This window comes from Hippocampus zosterae, chromosome 18 (assembly GCF_025434085.1).
Source record: "Hippocampus zosterae strain Florida chromosome 18, ASM2543408v3, whole genome shotgun sequence".
In the NCBI taxonomy this organism is placed as follows: Eukaryota; Metazoa; Chordata; class Actinopteri; order Syngnathiformes; family Syngnathidae; genus Hippocampus; species Hippocampus zosterae.
In genome coordinates, this window is record NC_067468.1 from 3,548,297 (window position 1) to 3,570,696 (window position 22,400).

Here is a 22,400-nt window from a genome sequence, read left to right on the forward strand (position 1 = left end):
GTCCGCACAGCGCCCGGTCGCCGTAGCCACTCTGGGCGGCCAGAATCTGGAACTCGATGGAGTAGTCCGCAACCGATCGCCTCCCCTGGTGGAGTTCAAGTAGCCGGCCCTCAGCCTCTCTGCCCCGCACGGGATGGTGGAACACCCGGCGAAACGCCGCCACGAAGCCGTGGAATGAAGACCGGAGGCTTGGCTTCGCGTCGCTTGTCGCCATCGCCCATGACGCCGCCGGACCTGTCAACAGGCTCATAATATATGCCACCTTCGCGGCGTCAGTAGCATAGAGGGAGGGTTGCTGGTCGAAAACGAGCGAGCACTGGTGGAGGAAGTACCCACACTGCCCGTGCTCACCCCCGTAACGTGGGGGGTGTGGAAGCGAAGGCTCCCTCATCATTGTGGGAAATGATGCGGGTGCCTCAGGGGTGGCAGGACGAATCACGGAGGGAGGTGCTCTCCGTTCCTCCACCCGTACAAGACGGGGTTCGAAATCATCGAACCTGTGAGCCAGCATGGCAACCGCGCGGCTGATTTCCGCAATGGCTTGGCCCTGCTGACTCAACTGTTGCTCTCGGCAGGGCAGAGCGGAAAAAATCTTTTCTAAGTCTGCGGGATCCATGGTGGCCGGAGTATTCTGTCACGTTGTGCCCGAAGCGATAAAATGATCGCTTCGTGCACAACAAGATAATGAGGTGGATCCCCGAAATAGCAGACAGAGAAAAGATGGTCCGAGAACAAATGAGTTTTAATACAAACACAAAATACCCGTCCGGGAGCAACAAACAGGAAACGCTGGTCAAAATCAGGACCAGGAATAAAAGGAAGTAACAGAAAACGCTTGCGAGAAAATGGCAAGGAATATAGTTGGTAACAATTAGGAATTGACAATAGTGGATTAAACGACGCGCAATCACAGTCACAAGGCTACACGGCAACGAATAGATTTGGGCAATAATCGAGAGAGTTGGCACGGCGTTGAATACTCCGGCAGTAAGTCAACTGTCCGAGCACAAAGATAAAGCCTGTGTAATCAGTCCTAGATGGGTGACAGGTGTGTCGGCGGTAGGCAGGAAAAGCCTGCCCCCTGCTGGCAAACACGGGACGTGACAGTTTGTCTGTGTGTCTGTCTGCCCGTCTAATCTATCAGTTACACTCTCCTCCAAGAGCGCTGCAACAACAAGGCCAATAATTTCATTTTTGCCGTAAACCCAAATCATATGGGTTTAACGTCAAACAAAAGAAGAAAATAAACATGAATCGTGACATGACGTCCTTTCTGGCCACAACACTCTCTGGTCGCGAAGGTAACTTTTAGACGTGCCTTGAAAAGAAGATACACAGCAAATACCGTATTTTCCGGACTTTGAGTCGCTCTGGAGTATAGGTCGCACCAACCATAAAATGCATAATAAAGAAGTAAAAAACATATATAAGTCGCACTGGAGTATAAGTCACATTTTGGGGTGAAATTTATTTGATAAAATCCAACACCAAGAACATACATGCCATCTTGAAAGGCAATTTAAAATTAAAAATAGAAAACAACACACTAAATAAGTTACATTACGCATAAACCACAAACAGAACGTGCCTGGTATGTTCAAGTAACATATTAAGAGTTATTCAGATAACTATATATAGCTTAAAGAACATGCTAACAAGTTCACCAAACCATCAATGACACTCCAAATCACAAAATCCATTGAAATCCTCATCCTCTGTGTCACTTTTAAAACAACTCTACCAACTCCTGAGGTTGAAGATGCAGCGCTTCCTCTTCTACGTCGCTGACGTCAGACTCATCGTGGTTTTATCAATACAGGTCTAGAGCGGCCTCTTGTGGTTTAATGTGAAAATAACATGTGAAATCAGAATCGTATATAATAAGTGAACCATAGTGCGGTGGTACCACCCAGTGACAACTGTGAGATAATGTGCAAAGTATCAGCAGAGCTAAAGTGACCAGTGGTAGAATACAATACTATGACAGTTGTACAGTTGGTGCAAAAAATCTAGAGATGTCAGTTTAGCGCGTTTTTATTGGCATTAATTTAAATGAATTTTAACGGGATTAAATTTTTTCTCGCGAGATGAAGGCGGCACACGTCACAAGCGGATGTTACGTTGCTCTATAAATACACCAGACACAAAACAAGCGCGCTGCAGAAGTCCAGGCGCATGTCTGTTTTGCCAGCCACGGCAGCGCGAGACACCGAAAACGTATACTTAAAGAGTTTATGAATGGAAAGTTTACTTTTAAAAAGTTGCCAGTTTGCTCCACTGACAAGACCAAAGTTACCTGTTCTTCTCTTTCTGTGTATCATACAGTTATACGATGTATGCCACTGACGCGATTGTTACTTGTTTGGAACTATTTTGTGTGGAAGGTTACAGCGTTCCGTGTCCATATAAATAGAGCGGGTGGAGCTTCTCTGTATTCGTCTGACAGTTACGGCACGCTGCTGTTGTAGCGACCTAGCGAAAATCAAACGTCTCCAGTGTTGTCATCGAACCAAGTGTCGTCATCCGAAATGAGGTAGACACAAAAACCGTAGAGAGACTTCCGCGCAAGAAGGACCAATACGATCAACATAGCCTGACTGTGTTACGGGGAGTGAAACCCGCCTCTTTCAGAATGGTTTGCCCCAGCAGCACGGGGGAAGTGCTTGCGCTTGTTTGTACGGCCGGCAGTTTTGAATACAGCGGCAAATAACGAACACTGGTGTCCGGGGTCTCGTTATTCTTCGACAAACATACAGAAACAGCTGCTGTGTTCAAAGCAAACTTGAGAAAAACGAAGTATGCAACCATGGTTTAAATCCACTATAGGCTGAGTACTAGTTTACCTTAGGTGTGCACTTTATAATGTTATATTGCTCTGTTTTGATTTAATAAAAAAAGCTGTTAAAGCAGCTGTTGTGTGACAAAAAAAAAATTTCACTGTTGTTGATGGACAGTAATATTGTGTGAGAGATTATGTGTGAACAACTGCTCCGTGTGAAAAATGTTCATGTAAAATTGAAAATTGAAATTGTTATTTCAGTAAATATTTGCATTTGGCACATAGAAAACTGATACATGATTCCAAGTTGATGAGAGCATTAAAATGGGGAAAAATAGGACAAAAAAATGTAAAAGGAAATTCAGAAACGATAATAAATGTGTGAGTAATCACGATTAATTTTTTAGTTCATTTGAGTTAATTATGAGAGTTGCATTTTTAATTAGATTAAGTATTTTAATCGTTTGACAGCTCTAAAAAAAATCATTGAATCATTTTAGAGTGACCAGTAGCAGTAGCATGGATCTGTAGCGCCTGCCTGAGGGGAGTAGCTGGAAAGATGGTGAGCAGGGTGCGGGGGATCCAGGAGGATTTTCCGTGCCCTTGTTTTAATTCTTGCAGTGTGCAAGTCCTCAAGAGTGGGTAGGGCGGTGCCAAAGATTTTTTTCCGCCGTCCTAACTGTCCGCTGCAGTCCGATTTTGTCCTTTTTTTGTGGCGGCCCCAAACCAAACCGTGATGGAAGAACACAGGATTGATTCGATGATTGCCATGTAGAACTGACGTAGCACCTCCTGTGGCAGGCCATGCTTCCTCAGCAGCCTCAGGAAGTACATCCTCTGCCAGGCCCTTTTCAGGATGGAGATGGTGTTGACTTCCCACTTCATGTCTTGGGAGACTGTGATTCCCAGGAACTTGAAGGTCTCGACGGTTGACACAGGGCAGTTGGAAAGTGTGAGGGGCAACTGTGGCGATTAATGTTTCCTGAAGTCCACGATCATCTCTACAGTCTTGAGCGTGTTCAGCCTGAGGTTGTGTCGGTTGCACCAGAGTTCCAGCTGCTCCACTTGTTGTCGGTACGCAGACTCGTCGCTGTCTTTGATGAGACCGATGACCGTGCTGTCGTCTGCGAACTTTGAGTATGACAGCTGGACTTGTTGAGGTGCAATCGTTTGTGTAGAGGGAGAAGAGCAGTGGAGAGAGAACGCATCCCTGTGTGGCTCCAGTGCTAGTGGTGCGTGTTGATGATTCTTGTTCTTCCCAGTCTCACCTGTTGTGTCCGTCACGTCATGAAGCTGAGGATCCACTGGCAGATCGTAGGGGACACACCGACTTGTTCGTGGATCTGTAGGGTAGAAAATGAGGGTGGTGGGCAGGGGGGTGGGGGGGGGGTAGATAGAATAGTTTCTGGGATATACTCTCGATCAGGGGTGCGTGATTACATCGTTCGCAATCAACCGGTAGCTCGCAGACTGGGCTTGAGTTGTTCACGAGGGGTGTTGAGTCAAAAACAAAATATTTGTGTCTCTGTGCATGTTCGTAATATATATTTTTGTGTTCATTCACACTCCACCCTAAAAATCCTATCATATCTCACTTTCACAAAAAGTATTAAAACATTTTAAATAAAGTAAAGCAGGTCACCTTTAACCTATGGTGGTGGGTGACCTGTGTCACCGGAAGTTGTTTGGGCTCAGCAGTTTGCAATTGCAGCTTGCGATCAGAGCTTTTGCGATTTTGCTTTTATTATTATTAGTATTATTATTCTCATCCAGAGTTTGTTTCATGTACAATTCAGCAATGGCACTCACAAAGAATGGTAATCTGAAGGGCTGAGAGGAGCATTTTAAAACGGTACACGTAAGCTAGATAACTGGCTTCAAAAGTGAATCATATGCCTCCTTGTCAGGCCTCCCACTGAAGGTAGGCAGTGATATCCTTTAAACAAGCTCATAAACTCTTGTGTCTTCTTTATTTTTCTGTTTCGTTCATCTTAGGGGCCATTATGGTTATTGCTCATTATGGCATGCGTGTGTAAGTGCATGCGTATGCGCGTGTCACGTTGAGCCCGAGGCGATGAGAAATCGCCTCGTGCACAACAGAAAAAACGAGGTGGATCCCAGGAAAAGCAGACAACGAAAAGATCTTGTGAGAAACAAAAGGGTTTTAATAATGAACAAAAGGAGCCCAAACAGGGAAAAACGGTAACAGAAAACGCTGGTCAAATAAGGACCAGGAAAATAATGAAGACAACCGAAAACGCTCGCGAAACAATAAAGAGCGAGGAAGTACCGAAATAGGAGAACATTAGCGATAACAATTTGGTCACAACGCGAAATGAACGAAGGTAGTGGCCGTAAGGCAATAGGGCAGCGAGAATTATCGAACGACGAGGTTAGCGATAGAGAGCAATGGCACGGTAAGGAATTCTCCGGCAGTGAGAGGACTGCCGGAGTCTCTTAATATAGAAGGGTAATCAGTCCGAGATTGCGAACAGGTGTGCCGAACAGGCGGAGGGAAAAACCCGCCACCTGCTGGCGAGCACGCGACGTGACAGTACCCCCCCCTCAATGGACGCCTCCCGGCGGACTACCCGGTTTGGACGGATGAGCAGTGTGGAAGTCGCGCAGAAGGGACAGGTCAAGGATCCAGGAGCGAGGCACCCATTGCCGCTCCTCCGGCCCGTAGCCCTCCCAATCGACCAGGTACTGGAAGCCCTTGCCCCTGCGCCGAGAGTCCAGGATGGCACGAACCGTGTACACTGGGTCCCCGTCGACCACCCGCGGCGGCGGAGCGGGAGGGGGCGCCAAGGCGCTGGAAGACACAGGCTTGAGCAGGGAGACGTGGAACACGGGGTGGACCTTCATGGAGGCCGGCAGCCGGAGCCTGACCGCGACGGGGCTGATGACGGCCTCGACCTCGAATGGGCCAGTGAATCGGGGCCCCAGTTTGGCAGACGAGCCGGCCAGGCGAAGATCCCTCGTTGCCAGCCACACCTTCTCTCCCACCACATATGAGGGCGCCGGGCGCCGACGACGATCTGCGATCTGCCGGTTCCGGGACGCAGTGCGGGACAACGCAGCCCGGGCCTCCTTCCACACGTGATAGGCCCGCTTAAGGTGGTGCTGCACGGAAGGGACCTCCACCTGCCCCTCCTGGGACGGGAACAACGGTGGCTGGTACCCGTAGGCCGTCATGAACGGCGATCTGCCTGTAGCGGAGGAGACGAGAGTGTTGTGGGCATATTCCACCCAGGGCAAGTGGTCGACCCAGGATGCCGGACGGTGGAGACAAGCACAGCGGAGGGCCGCCCCCAGATCCTGGTTGGCGCGCTCAGCCTGTCCATTGGACTGGGGGTGGTATCCCGAGGTCAGGCTGGCCGTAGCTCCGAGGGACCGGCAGAACCGCTTCCAGACGCGAGACACAAACTGGGGCCCCCGATCCGACACAATGTCCGCCGGAATGCCGTGGAGACGGAAGACGTGCCTGATGAGGAGGTTGGCGGTCTCCAGCGCCGACGGCAACCTGGACAAAGGCACAAAGTGAGCGGCCTTGGAGAAGCGGTCCACGATCGTGAGTACGACCGCCCGACCCCGGGAAGGCGGCAGGCCCGTGACGAAGTCCAGAGCGATGTGGGACAACGGACGAGGAGGAATGGGCAGCGGCTGGAGCAGTCCCGCCGGAGGTTGATGGGACGACTTGCCGCAGGCGCAGGAGGTGCAGGCCTTGACGAACTCCGTCACGTCGCGGCGGAGCTCCGGCCACCAGAAACGCTGGGCGACGAGTTGCACAGTCCGGTTCACCCCGGGATGACACGCCACCTTGGATCCGTGTCCCCACTGCAGGACCTCTGAACGAAGGGCAGGAGGCACGAACAGCCTCCCCGCTGGGCACCCCGCCGGCACCTGCACCCCCTCCAGGGCGGACTGGATCCGCTGCTCAACCTCCCACTGGACGGCCCCCACGATGCACTGGGTCGGGAGGATGGTCTCCGGGGAACGGTCCCTCCCCGCAGGCTCGCGGAGCCGGGAAAGGGCGTCAGGCTTAGTGTTCTTTGACCCGGGGGAGTAGGTGAGGACGAAGTCGAACCTGGTGAGGAAGAGGGCCCACCGGGCCTGACGGGCGTTTAGTCTCTTCGCGGAGCGGAGATAGGCAAGGTTTTTATGATCCGTGTAAACGGTAAAAGGCTCCTTTGCCCCCTCGAGCCAGTGCCGCCACTCCTGCAAGGCGGTCACCACAGCCAACAGTTCCCGGTTGCCCGCGTCGTAGTTGGACTCGGCGGCACTGAGTCGATGGGAGAAGAAGGCGCAGGGGTGCAGCTTCTGGTCGACTGGGGAGCGTTGGGACAGCACCGCACCCACCCCTGAATCCGAGGCGTCCACCTCTACGATGAAAGGGTGGTCAGGGTCAGGATGTTGCAGTACAGGGGGACTAGTAAACGCCGCCTTAAGATTCGCAAACGCCGCATCCGCGGCAGGGTCCCACTTAAAAGGGATCTTGACCGAAGTAAGGCGGGTTAGGGGAAGCGCCATCTGGCTGTAACCGCGGATGAAACGCCTATAGAAGTTGGCGAACCCCAAGAAGCGCTGCAGTTCCTTGCGGTTGGACGGAACCGGCCAGTTAGTGACCGCACGCGTCTTAATGGGGTCCGCTCGCAGCCTGCCCTGTTCTATAATGAACCCCAGGAAGGAGATGACGGGAACATGGAACTCACACTTTTCTGCCTTGACGAAGAGCCGGTTCTCCAGTAACCGTTGTAGCACCAGCCGAACATGTTGCCGGTGCTCATGTAGCGAACGGGAGAAAATTAAAATGTCGTCAAGGTAAACGAAACAGAAGAGGTTAATCATGTCCCGTAGCACGTCGTTAATAAGGTTCTGGAATACGGCAGGGGCGTTTGTGAGACCAAAAGGCATAACTAAATATTCGAAATGGCCCAGGGGGGTCTTAAAGGCGGTTTTCCATTCATCGCCCTCTCGGATACGAACCAAATGGTAGGCGCTGCGCAAGTCTAACTTTGAAAAGACCGTGGCAGATTGCAGTGGGGCGAAGGCGGAGTCTATCAAGGGTAAGGGGTATTTGTTTTTTATAGTGATCTCGTTCAATCCCCGATAGTCCACGCAGGGTCCCCACGAAGAAAAAACCCGCCCCTAACGGTGAGCGTGATGGTCTGATGAGACCTGCAGCGAGCGAGCTGTTAATGTATTCCGTTAACGCCTCACGCTCGGGGTGGGATACCTGATACAGCCGCGAGGTCGGCAACGTGGCGCCCGCCTGCAGGTCTATAGCGCAATCGTAGGGCCGGTGTGGGGGCAAGGAGCGCGCGCGATCCTCGCTAAATACCTTCCTCAGATCCCGATAGCACTCCGGCACTCCGTCAAGGCAGATCTCCTCAGGGGGGCGTGACGCGTTCGTGCCTCCCGACGGCTGACTGTAGGCAGTGCTGGTAGCAATATTGGCTCCAGCTATCGATAGCGGGGCGCGCCCACGAAATCACAGGGTTATGCGTCTGGAGCCAGGGTAATCCGAGGATGATCGGAGCGTTGCGGGACCGCATAACATAAAAACGGCGATGCTCAATATGATTACCGGACAGTAGGAGCTTTAGCGGCTCCGTTCGATGCGTTACTACCGCCAGGAGACGCCCATCCAGATCACGCACCCGCTTCTCTACAACCAACTCCTCTAAGAAGCAACCCAGTTCGGACGCGAGATTAGTGTCCATCAAACAGTCATCTGCTCCTGAATCTACCAGGGCCCGAACCCGTCTTGACCGGGACCCACCGAATACCTCCCCCTCGAGCTCCAGTCTGTTGGGGTGTCCTGGTCGCTTGTCGACTCGCCTAGACTCGGGGGGTGACGCGCGAGGTCGTGACTCACAGTAATCGGGGGGAGCGTGGAAAGACGATCCCGGATAGCTGGTTGTGGCGCGGGGGGGTGGTTGGGCGCCGTCTGTCGTAGCATGGTCGCGGCGACGGCGCCTTCCTTCCTCCGCACCACCGTCCTTGCCGCCCAGCTGCATCGGTTCCTCCGTGGATGCTGTCTCCCGGCCCCGGGAGTGCTCACCGAACCCGCGATATTCCTCACGGTACGGGAAACGTCAAGACGGATACCGATCACCTCCACGCTCCCGGCCTCGCTCCCTCAGGCGATTGTCCATTAGGAGGGAGAGGTCGATCAGCTCCTCCAAGTCGGCGCTGTGGTCGCGAGTCGCCAGCTCGTCCTTGAGTTGTGAGTTGAGACCCCGGCGAAACAGTCCACACAGGGCCCGATCATCGTACCCACTCTGTGCGGCCAGGATCCGGAACTCAATGGAGTAGTCAGCGACCGACCGCCTTCCCTGCTGCAGGGCGAGCAGCCGACCCTCCGCCTCTCTGCCCCGCACGGGATGGTGGAACACCCGACGGAAGGCTGCCACGAAGTCAGGAAATGAGGTGCGGAGATTCGGCTTAGCGTCACTGGTCGCAATAGCCCACGACGCCGCCGGACCTGTTAAGAGACTCACAACATAAGCCACCTTGGCGGCGTCAGTGGTGTAGGCGGACGGCTGTTGGTCAAATATGAGCGAGCAATGGTGTAGGAAGTGTCCACACTGCCCGTGCTCACCCCCGTAACGAGGGGGATGTGGAAGCGAGGGCTCCCTCGACGTAGTGGGGTACGAGGAGGGCGCCTCCGGGGTGGTAGGACGAAGCCCGGAAGGTGGTCTTTGTTCCTCCACCCGAATTAGGCGAGGTTCGAAATCATCGAACCGATGAGCCAGCATGGAGACCGCGCCGCGGAGTTCCGTAAGGGCTTGGCTGTGCTGGCTCATTTGTTGCTCTTGTCGAGAAAGAGCAGACAATATCTTTTCGACGTCTGCGGGATCCATGTTGGCCGGAGAATTCTGTCACGTTGAGCCTCGTGCACAACAGAAAAAACGAGGTGCATCCCAGGAAAAGCAGACAACGAAAAGATCTTGTGAGAAACAAAAGGGTTTTAATAATGAACAAAAGGAGCCCGAAAAAGGAAAAACGGTAACAGAAAACGCTGGTCAAACAAGGACCAGGAAAATAATGAAGACAACCGAAAACGCTCGCGAAACAATAAAGAGCGAGGAAGTACCGAAATAGGAGAACTTTAGCGATAACAATTTGGTCACAACGCGAAATGAACGAAGGTAGTGGCCGTAAGGCAATAGGGCAGCGAGAATTATCGAACGACGAGGTTAGCGATAGAGAGCAATGGCACGGTAAGGAATTCTCCGGCAGTGAGAGGACTGCCGGAGTCTCTTAATATAGAAGGGTAATCAGTCCGAGATTGCGAACAGGTGTGCCGAACAGGCGGAGGGAAAAACCCGCCACCTGCTGGCGAGCACGCGACGTGACAGCGCGTGTGCACGATAACGGGTCATCAAGTGATGAAGGTTCGTTGATTGAAAAGTAGATCTTTGCTCCAAAACGTTTGGGACCCCTGCTACAGATGATTGATCTATTATTATATTAATATTAAAACATTAAAAACACAAAGAACAAGAAGGAGGACTAGTTCTGTTTTCTTTAAACTTCTTCCTACTTTCTTTAAACATCTAAACTGTGTTATTTTACTTCTTTGAAGATTTTTGAACTTCTCTTTTACTTCCTACCAAATTGCTGTCATCTGTTTACATGTTCAATCAACAAACAAACAGACAGTCACATCTCACTGAGTGTGAGCTGAACCCATTCTGCCTGCACGGTAGTCGGGCGACGAAATCTCCCGATCAGTTACATTGTTTGTCAAAACAAAGTTCATATCTCACAAATCCAATTAGGGCAGATACCCGATGTGGAAAAAGTAATTCCTCCGCAAACCTAATAACTGGTGGTGCCACCTGAGAACTGAAATTTAGAAATCTTTTACCCACCATTGGTTTTCTTCATATAGGATGGTTTTCAATCATGAAGTCTTGAATACTCATAAGTATGACATTGTGTTGTCAAACCTTTTCTCTCTGCAGTGTCATGATCAACCAGATGGACCAAAATTTCACATTTGTGCTGACTGACATCAACAGTAAACACAGATTTGGGTTTTGTCGCCTCTCGTCAAACTCACACACCTGCTATTGTCTCCTTAGGTGAGCGTCATGTTTACTTTTTTGTTCTCTTTTATTAGTTTCATTTATTGTGCAACTGCATTATTTTGGAATTTCCATCAAAATTGTCCTGAGCTGTCAACTTTCCTACTAAAGGTTTCTTTGTATTCCCAGCTACCTGCCCTGGTTTGATGTGTATTATAAACTGCTAAATATCATTGCAGATTACACTGTGTTTGGCCAGGTAAGGAAAATAAAGATATTGTAACTTTGTATTAATGTCGGCTAAAAAAATCTCAATAGATGTCTGCAAAATGTCACTCTATGTCACCAACCTACAAAGGTGAATGAAAACCCCATTCAAAGCCAACTAAAAATAACAGTGTCCTGAAATGTAATTTGGCAATATTTGTAAGATTCCTTATTTCTTCAGTCATCAGTGTAGTCGTAGCTGCAACATACTAAATCAATGCAAATGTACTAAAGGTGAACAGTGTGAAAGTGGGATTGGAGTACTTTTTGAATAAATTGCATAAATGGCATACGGACACTCAAGAAAGACACATTAAAAGAAAATATAATGTGATATTTATTGTAGGATATTCTTCATTTTCATTGATCTTTAATCTTTTGAATGCTTTAGGAAATCAATTTCCAGGATCTCCTGGTGTCCTTACACACCCTTTCCATTCCTGAGCCTGGTGTCCCTGTTCATCTTGCTATGGTGAGTCACAATTCACTACATCATTTTATCTTCATTTTTGTTTAAGATAAGAATTAACTTGGGGGAAAAAAAGCAAATGTGTAAACCTCAATGTATTTTGTGGAGCAGGTAAACATTTCTCCCATCACAGTTCACTGGTGTGATTCGGCACCCATAAGTATGAAAAATGCTTGTGAAGCCAGCAATGTTGCCATTCCATTTGCACAGTTTTGAGTTCCACCGTCCAAAGTTGTAATTTTGGGTGTACATGTGTGTTGTTGCTCAAATTTATTTTGGTCTGAAAATGTAGGGCTAAATCATCAGTGGAAATATACTAAGGTAAACAAGACTATACGTGTGTGTGTGTGTGTGTGTGTGTGTGTGTGTGTGCGTGTGTGTGTGTGTGCGCGCTTGCGTGCGTGCGTTCGTGTGTTTAATCAAATAGATTTTTTTACTTGAACATCTCTCTTGGGCTCTGGTAATTGATTTCATTTCCTTTGTGTACATTTTTGTGCAACAAAACAAAACAAAAAAAACTTATGAAGCTTTAATTAAGATATCCTTTATTTGTCCCGCAATGGGGAAAAATCATGCTAGATAAAAACTTGTGAGGTATGGTGTGCAGTCGTCTTGAACAACGGTTTGGTTTCAGTGTTACCACAAAGTGTGTTGTGGCACACTGACGACACATTTTCAAGGGTGGCACTCCATCGCGCTCTGGAGAATGACAAAAGATGACTATGACACCAATGGTAAATATTATCTTAAAACCTTCTAATGATGATTTGGTTTTCTGTTGATTCCAGCATTTCTACTTCACTGTACCTGACTTAAAAGAGCTCCCCAGAATACCAGAGAACGTGAGTGTTTTCCAAGGATCAAATCTCGCTCCTTGAGCATACAAAACAGTGTCTAGCGATCCCCTCATGCAGTCGTTGAGAGAAAACTAGTACTTTGAGGGGTTTTTTTTTTTTGTGATTTCAAATCTAGTGACGATGGCAACAAGTGCTGGCTTTCGGGCGGGTTCCTTAATAGAGCTCTTTTTGCTTTTAGAATACCGCCGTAGAAATGGCAATGTTATATTTTACTGATACTACTTCTTTGAACATAATAATTGTGTTGAAATTGTGTTGAATGAGGGGTGTGCTGGAGGCTATCGCAGCTCTCTTCGGGCAGTCGGCAGGGTACACCCTGAACTGGTTGCCAGCCAATCGCAGGGTGCACACAGACAAACAACCATCCGTGCTCACAATCACATTTACGGACACTTTAGAGTGTTCCATTAGCCTACCATGCATGTTTTTGGAATGTAGGAAGGAACCGGAGCACTCGGAGAAAACCCACGCAGCATGTGGAGAACATGCAGACTCCACACCGGAAGGCAGGAGCCTGCACTTCTGCACTGAGAGGCCAAAGTGCTGACCAGTTGTCCACCGTGCCGCCCATGATCTATTCCATCTTTGTTAAATATGAGCATGTTTGCGTCAGGCCATATTCAGTTTGAATGCTTGATTTGCTCATTGAAAAATTCCACACAACCCACACGACGCTGAGCTTGCATAGAGAGATTCCGACAGGTCTATTCAGCATAAAAGAGCACACTGACAGCAAAGTATGACTACATTAGATTTTATTTATATCTTTATACAGTAGGCATTGTAAATATTGACTTAATACACATGAACCCACACAATTGATGGAAATTCCTAAAAGACAAGTAACTGCTGGTCAAGGGATAGCAATTTAGCCAATTTGGATGACTGGATGGATTTGTGTGTAGTAGCTTTTTTGAAAATGACTTGCCATAGGTTGGGGGGGAATCAGTCGATGTAGTGACAGTTGCCAAGATGGCAACACAAGTATTGTACATCATTTAAATTAGATGCACGAATGAAGAATGACAATTACCTGAGAATGAAAAAATATTTTTGTTTGTTTCAGGTTTTTTTAACCTATTTTCTTTAGTCATTCAATAGTAGTGTGTGATGCTTTTGTGTCAGATTGACTCCACAATTGTTGACTTTCTTTTGCCTGGTAATAAGCTATCCCCACCCAGCAACCCCCCCCCCCCCCTGCCCCCGATCCCAACCCTCAAATAATGCTGTATTTATTTGAACTAAGGAATGTTTCACCGTGCACCGTGTAATTTACATTTCATAACGAACACAAGTTTTTGTTTGGCTCTTGCAGAGGAACCTGACAGAGTATTTTTTAGCTGTCGATGTGAATAACATGCTTCAACTCTACGCTAGTATGCTTTATGAACGTCGAATCCTCATCTGCTGCAGCACACTGAGCACTGTAAGTTGAGTCCCCACGTTTTTTAAATATTTTCTGCAATACCTGTCAAAGTAATGTGTTGAAGCTCATCCACAGTGTTGGGCCTGGTGTCTCTCAACTTCCTCTTCACAATATGCCACAGATTATCTTTGGGGTTCAGGTCAGGGATGTTGGCAGGCCAATTGAGCACAGTAATACCATGGTCACTAAACCATTTACCGCTGGGTTTGGCACTGTGAGCAGGTACCAGGTTGTGCTGAAAAATGACATTTTCATCTCCATAAAGCTTTTCAGCAAATAGAAGCATAAAGTGCTCGAAAAGTGCTCCCGATAGCTAGCTGCATTGACCCTGCCCTTGATAAAACATAGTGGACCAACACCAGGAGCTGACATTGCGCCCCAGACCATCACTGACTGTGGGTACTTGACACTAGACTTTTTGGCATTTCCTTCTCCCCACTCTAGAATTTCTATCAGGTACTTCTAAAAAAAAATGCGGATTGTAATAAAGTTTCTTATCTTCCATAATGTAATGATAAAAAAATCTACTCTCACATATATATTTTAGATTTATTGCACACCAACTGAAATATTTGAGGTCTTTTCAAAATCATCAATTTTAAAACGATAAAAGGCTTAAACTGCTTCAGTTGTGTGTAAATGTAAATGAATGAAAGTCTAATGTTTATCAGTACATTACAGAAAATAATTAACTTTATCACAACATGCAAGTTTTTTGAGGACCTATAATATATATATATACTGTATAAAAAAAAAAATCCTCGTCTCACCCCCCTCGGGTGGTGTCCGTCCCTCATTCAGCTCGGGTCCTCTACCAGAGGCCAGTTAGCTTGAGGGTTCTGCGCAGTATCTTTGCTGTTCCCAGCACTGCACATTTCTGGACTGAGATGTCCGATGTTGTTCCTGGGATCTGTTGCAACTACTCATCTAGTTTGGGGGTCACTGCCCCGAGTGCTCCGACCACCACAGGCACGACTGTCACCTTTACCTTCCAGGCTCTCTCCAGCTCCTCTCTGAGCCCTTGGTATTTCTCGAGTTTCTCATGTTCCTTCTTCCTGATGTTTCCATCACTTGGGACTGCTACATCCACTACAACGGCTTTCCTCTGCCCTTTATCTATGATCACGATATCTGGTTGGTTCGCCATTACCATCTTGTCAGTCTGGATCTGGAATTCCCACAGGATCTTCGCTCTGGCATTCTCCACCACCTTCGGAGGTGTTTCCCATTTTGACCTTGTTTGGCTCCTCTGTGCTTCGCTCATGTATTGATCCATGTGTCCACTTATCTTAGCCGCAATGATGCCTGACATGAGCTTCCATGTTGTGGAGAGACAGGTTATTGGCCGATAGTTGGATAGTTCGTTCGCCCTTCGGTTAGCCATCCTGGGTGAGTCCCATCCCTCAGGTTCATTTGTGCTGCTAGGCGCTCATGGAGTGCTGTGAGTTTCTTTAGCCAGTAGGTGTGGACTGGTGCTGTCCAGTTCTTCATATCTGAAGCTCTTTCCTGTATTTCTGCCACTGTTATGGTAACTGGGTTCTGTTCAGGGAGGTTGCTGTGCTCCTCTCTCAGGGTCACCAGCCATTGTGCACTGCTGTTATGTGCAACCTCCTTCTCCCATATGCCTTTCCAGTACCTTTCAGTTTCCAGTCTTGGTGGGTCAGCTCTGTTGTTAGGACCCTGCCACTGAGCGTACACTTTCGCAGGTTGTGTTGCGAACAGCCTGTTTATTCGTCTGGCCTCATTCTCTTTCGTGTACCGCTTTAGGCGACTGGACAAGGCTTGGAGCCTTTGTTTGGCAGTTTCGAGTGCTTCAGGTATGGTCATCTGGATTTACCTCTCGGGTATCACATCTTTCCGAGCCGCCTTGATCTTCGCCTTCAACCGTCTTTTCCATGGTGGGTAACGTATCTCATGGCTTCCATGGTTGCTCTTATAGCCAAGCATCTCAAGGATCACTGATGCTGAAGCGTATATCAGCTCATTGGTTTCCGTGATCGTTACGGTGCTCAGTGCTGCATTCACACTTTCCATGACACTTTCAGGTGGTACTTCACATAGTCGTTGTAATCGGTTTCTAGGTTGCCCAGCTTTCATTCTCGCCATGATCTTAGCTTTCAGGTCAGCTGCCTCGCTCAGCATTTCATTCATTGGAGCTGGCCTCCCAATCTCGTCATCTGCATTCATTGGGGCTTGCCTCCCAATCTCTGGTATGACCTCCTCCTCTGATCTGGCAGCCTGGGGCCCTTCACCATGGAACCTGCGTTGTACCTCATCACTCTCAAGTTGTGACAGCAGTTGCCGTTTGTGGATGTTGGAACACCATGTTACTAGTTGTTTCGTGGTCAACCGTGACTGTGGGTTTCGAAGTAACCATTTAGGCCACATTCTCTGCCTGTAACCCCTCTGACTATTGCTTGAGTAGTAGCATTCCAACAGAGCCATGTTATCGCATCTCGCCCGTCCCCGCTGGTTCCCCAGCACCTGATACAGACCTTGTTTGGCCGGGCGACATCTGAGCCGGCATGTCATTCATTTTATTGTCTCTCATCATTGCATGAGGTAGGCATTAGCGTGAAGGATCTTGCCCAAGGACCCACACTGGATGGTGTTATGTGCTCATTTTTTTTTTGCCCCAAGCGGGATTGGAACCACCGTCTCCTGTATGCCAAACCGTGTATATATATATATATATATATATATATATATATATATATATATATATATATATATAATTAGAGCTGTCGGTTTAGGACGTTTTATATAATATATATATATATATATATATATATATATACACACACACACAATGATACAGTTTCCATTTTAACCTTTGTTTCCTCTCTGTTCCTGTAAACAGTTAACAGCTTGTGTCCATGGGTCTGTTGCCATGTTATATCCAATGCACTGGCAACATGTTTACATTCCAGTCCTGCCACAGCATCTATTAGACTACTGCTGGTGAGTTTGTTGGCTCCTATTGAAATACACTGTTTCCACATAAAATCTCCCGCAGAACAACATGGCATTCACCAAATGGTGTGACACACAATCAAATCGACTACATATTCACCCCACAAAGATTCAAGTCAAGCATCAACAAAGCCCAAACCAGAACGTTTCCTGGTGCGGACGTGGGAAGTGACCACGATATGGTACTGCTGACGCTCAGACTCAAACTTAAAACACAAAAGCAACACAGTACACCACGCATCAGGTTCAACTTAGACAAACTGAAAGACCCACAAGTTGCAGGAATATTTGAGGCAAGCATAGGAGGAAAATTTGTAACACTTAACCTACTACAAGACATAGACTCATTGACAGACACTATGGAGAGCATACTCGTAGAAACAGCGACAGAAGTATTGGGGAAGTTTAGAAAGAAAAAGAATCCGTGGGTCACAGATGACATCCTTGATTTGTGTGACCATAGAAGGACATTAAAAAGGACCAAGAAGGATGACCCAGAGGCAGCAGAGCAGCACACTCTGGTGAACAAAAATATCAGGAAGAGGATGAGGGAAGCGAAGGAGAAGTGGATCACAGAGCAGTGTGAAAACATAGATGCAGGGATACGTCAGGGCAACAGTAAAGCAGCATACGCCACATTGAAGACACTGACAAAGACACGGCAACATACAGCAACAATAATAGAAGATGGGGACGGTGCTCTGCTAACCGAAAAGACAGCAGTAACCAGAAGATGAACAGAGTACTGCCAGGAACTCTACAATTTCACAATAAAACCCAACCTTAACATAATCACCGACACCACAAAGACTACCAGCGAAGATGCCGACGTGCCAATACTCCAGGCTGAAGTGGAGGAGGCAGTAAGGAGCCTGCAAATTGGCAAATCACCTGGCATCGACAACATTCCTGCAGAGCTTTGGAAACATGGAGGGCATGAGACAACAAAAGTACTCACACACATCTGTCAAAATATCTGGGTAACCAAGCAATGGCCCCAAAAATGGACACAATCTCTCGTTATTCCCATCCCTAAGAAAGGGAACTCAAGGCAGTGTCAGAACTACAGGACCATCAGCCTGATCTGCCATGCAAGCAAGGTGCTACTACGGATCATCCTGAATAGACTAAAGAGCAGGGCAGAGGAAATCATTTCAGAAGAACAAGCAGGATTCCGACCAAAAAGGAGTACCACGGAGCAGATCTTTAACATCAGATTACTCATCGAGAAACACCTCCAGCATCAACATGACCTTTACCACAACTTCATCGACTTTAAAAAAGCCTTTGACCGTGTGTGGCATGAGGGGCTGTGGCAGGTGCTCTGAAACTACAACTTCAACAATAATCTCATCCAGGTCATCCAATCACTCTACACAAATTCAAGTAGTGCAGTTCTCATTAACAACACTATGGGAGAACTTTTTAAAACATCGATCGGTGTCCGCCAAGGATGTCTTCTGTCCCCTGTCCTATTCAATGTCTTTCTGGAAAACATCATGGACGAGGCCCTTGAAGAGTTCCACACCTCCATATCCATCGGAGGAAGACCCATCTGCAACCTCCGGTTCGCTGATGACATAGACCTTATGGGAAAAAGCGAAGCTGAACTCCAGGATCTTACCACCAGACTGGAAGAGGTAGCGAGGGCTTATGGCATGGAGATAAGTGCAGAGAAAAGCAAGATACTGGGCAATAGCCACAGTAAAACAACACCAACAAGCATCACATTGAACAGGCAAACCCTGGAAGTGGTTAAGGACTTCAAATACCTTGGGTCCTTTGTGAGTGAGGATGGCAGCTCCACAAAGGAGATTAAAGCAAGAATAGGCATCGCAACATCAGCCATGACAAGACTGGCCAGAATTTGGAGGAGCAATACCATCAGCTTCACGGTGAAGGTCAGGCTGTATAAGTCCCTGGTACTCTCCACCTTACTATACGGCTGTGAGAGTTGGACACTCACAGCAGACACGGAACGCAGGATTCAGTCCTTTGAGAACAAGAGCTACAGAAGGATGCTCCATATATCTTATAGAGAACACCAGACAAATGACTATGTCAGACAGCTAGTCACCACTCTCGCTGGAGAACAGGACCCCGTACTGTCAACGGTAAAACGTCGCAAAATGGCCTGGTATGGCCACGTTACAAGGCATACCTCGCTATCCAAAACCATCCTACAGGGGACAGTTGAAGGGAAACGGAGAAGAGGCAGACAGAGAAAGTGCTGGATGGACAACATTAAGGAATGGACTAACTGCAGCTTCCAGACTCTGCTACGAACAGCTAAGGACCGAGAGTGCTGGAGATCCCTGACTGCCCAGACCTCCACCATGGCACCCCGACGGCCTCTTAGGCCATGGGATGAATAAGAATAAGAAATAAGAATTGAAATACTTGTCGGCGAGACTAATCCATGTGCTTTTCACATACATAAAGCAAATAAGACTAAACCGTCTTTGATGTAGTGCAATTTTTACATTCGAAAAATCTGTTCAATATCCGTTTTCCAATTGCTTGTTAGTTTTTGTGAATAGCAAGTTTATATACGAGGTTAAAAAAAATGTGTTTTTTTCACATTTAAAAATGTACACCAAAAAATTTGAAGCCATACAAACATTTGCAGGTATTTAATATGCCTGTGAAATCCTTTTGTCAAATTATCCCAAAGATTAAGAATTACAGTGCACATTTCTGGGGCTGCTTTATGCCGTTGAGCAACAGTTCACCTTCCACTCTCCTCCAGCAGGACTAATTCTGAGTTCGTTTTTCGTTACCGTGACATTTTAACAGACACATTTCACATGTGTATTTATACCCTGCTCTGTATGTATAGCATTGTGAAAAAATGCATTGACACTTCACTGGGAATACATTTTCTCTTTTCTTCAACTGCTTATGACTGATCAGCAACAGACCCAAAAACTCCATTAAATTTGAGGGATAACATGATTTTCTTTTCAGTGCTCCAATGCCCTACCTGATTGGAGTCCATTCCAGCCTGATGGAGGTCAGTAATCTGCTCATTGAAAGTATGAAATTCAGTTGCATTCATTTTTTTTTTTGTCTAAAAAATGCTTCTCTTTCAACGTACTGGTAAAGCTGTTTTTTAAAAAAAAACAGACTTTAAAAATGACAGCAAAAACAAAATTCTGCACATATTTAAAAATCAAACAAAACAATCAAACACAACATATTTTATAAACAATGAACCAGGAGCAACATTAAAAACACTTGACAGTGTCTTTTTTCAGACACTAAAAGAAGGGCTCAAGTCTCATGCTTTGATTAACACAAAAGAATAAAAATGAGTTTTCAAAACGGACAGTCATGGGTCTTGTTTCATGTTACACGGGAGTTCATTGCATTGTTTGAGACCAGCAACAGAAGAAGCCCTGTACTGTCTGAGCTTCCGCTTTGTTACAGCTACAGCTGTTGTGAAAGCGCTATATAAATCAGGATGTATTGTATTGTATTGTATTGGATTGAACTTCAATACCTCCAGGAGCAGGTGCTTAGCTAACTCCAGGCACCGGGCTGGAGTGTAGGGATGAAACATCTCAGAGTGGTAACGGTGTGGCGAGACCTTTTTGAAATTCTAAAACAAAAAGCATACTTCTTAATATGAACTCTTAAGTACAGAGACAACCTGTGGAAAGAGGCCAGAAGATAAGGGTACATCTGCCAAGATGGCATTCTTCCAAAAAGCTTTGTGGCTTGTCGGTGTGGATTTTGTCCTCTTTTTTTTTTTTTTTAATTTTTTATTTTCAAAAGTGTCCTCCTTTGTCATCTGGCCCTTTCCCTGATAAAGTCACTTCATGCATCCATCCATCCATCCATCATCGAATCACTTACTGGTAATCTTCACGGGGGGTCGCGGGGGGACTGGAGCCTATCCCTGCTGAAGTCTAGCCCAGCTGACTTTGGGCAGTATGCAGGGTACACCCTGAACAGATTGCCAGGCAATCACACTCACTTCCTGTGGTCCATGATAATGTCTTGACACACATTACCAAGCAGCACAGTGCCTACTTCTCATACTTTTAATAGGATGAATGACAATTTATAGGCTTGGACACATCTTAGTTGAACATGTTACTACGGTCAAATCATTTTCTGTCTTTTCTATGGGTGCTATCATTTTTGTTCAGGCTTGTTTTTAAAAAAAAAAATATTAAAATAATTCTGTTGAACCACATTTCAAAACCAAAGTCAGATTTTCATAGATTAATTTTCTTTTTAAAAAATTATTACGTTAGTCACTTTTATTAATGTAATGAACAGAGGAGTAACAACTATTTTGAAGATGTGTGTAGGATGCTATTAGGATGTCCTTGTTACTGTCTGGGCAAAACATTCTGACTGATATATTAGTTATTTTCTACTTCATCTATTTTCAATATTTCAGGTCATGAAACTAAATGTAATAGATGACAAAGTAAAGGGTACATTAGAAATGTATTAAAAACACGCACAGACACGCGCACACACGCATGTCCTTTACCTTATATTATACAAATAAATATTAGATTTTATTTGTACATTCTGTATCTTGATTTTCTTGGAATGACGTTGATTTCTTTTCTTTAGAAAGTTCAAGGAATGGCTATGGAGGATGTTGTGATCTTGAATGTGGACACAAACACCCTTGAAACACCCTATAATGATCTTCAAAGCCTACCCCAAGATGTGGTGAGGAGCAATCACGTGTTTTTTGTCTTTTCTATCCTGTCATTCGTCACTCATTTTGATGACCAAGATGGTCCTACGCACGCACGCAAAGCATTAAACAACCTCAGCAACATTACAGTGTGACCGGAAACTGTCTGCATTGCACTTTTCGTTGTGTTACAGCTTCATTCCAAAATGGAATATATTCATGCCTATCCTCAAAATTCTACACACAAGATTCCATAATGAGATTTTTTTTATTCTAACAAATTAATTACAAATAAAAATCTCACAAATCACATGTCCCTAAGTACTTACAACTAATTTGCATCATGTTTCCACTAATCAGTCTTGAGCGATTCCTACAGCTTCATTGAAGTTCACCTTCAGTTGATTGGACATGATTTGGAAAGGGACACACCTGTCCATATAAGGTCCCACAGCTGACAGTACATGTCAGCTGTACTGCCCAGGACGTTTACGTATGCGTACCTCGACAGCCAGCTAACAGTTGAATGTCCCCCAATAAACAAACAAGGTTTTGGTCTTTGGTCTTGTACTTTAGTGAAGTCATTTGCAGTTTGTTGTAAATCTAACACAGAATTTAGCATAAATCAACATACAGAATTGTACATAATATACTGTACATTTATATACACCTTCCAATACCTTACACAAGTTACCACATTTCCCGCACTAAAAGGCGCACTGTAAAAGCCTTCCATTTTCTTAAAAGCTCACAGCTCGCCGTAAAATCTGTTGTGCCTTGTGTATGGTCATTACGGTAATAATTCGACCTCAAATTGGCTCCTTGCTAGAGACATGCTTGCAACGCAGAGTTCCAGCTTAAGGCGATCGGTTACGCAGTTGCACACAGAAATAGAGAAGCGGCAAGAGAGTTTAATGTTAATGAGTCAAT

At 46.5% G+C, this 22,400-nt stretch overlaps 1 protein-coding gene across 3 annotated transcripts in view; it reads left to right on the forward strand.

The window, feature by feature from the left end:
• Positions 1 to 22,400, forward strand: part of LOC127590663 (DENN domain-containing protein 1A-like) — a 56,696-nt gene that overhangs the window by 17,041 nt on the left and 17,255 nt on the right. For all 3 annotated transcript variants that reach the window (XM_052050076.1, XM_052050077.1, XM_052050078.1), the window contains 8 exons: positions 10,753 to 10,872; positions 11,005 to 11,074; positions 11,474 to 11,554; positions 12,340 to 12,393; positions 13,724 to 13,834; positions 16,695 to 16,795; positions 19,775 to 19,820; positions 21,401 to 21,502. In XM_052050076.1, the coding sequence (XP_051906036.1) occupies positions 10,753 to 10,872; positions 11,005 to 11,074; positions 11,474 to 11,554; positions 12,340 to 12,393; positions 13,724 to 13,834; positions 16,695 to 16,795; positions 19,775 to 19,820; positions 21,401 to 21,502 (685 nt within the window). The remainder of the gene's footprint in view (positions 1 to 10,752; positions 10,873 to 11,004; positions 11,075 to 11,473; positions 11,555 to 12,339; positions 12,394 to 13,723; positions 13,835 to 16,694; positions 16,796 to 19,774; positions 19,821 to 21,400; positions 21,503 to 22,400) is intronic.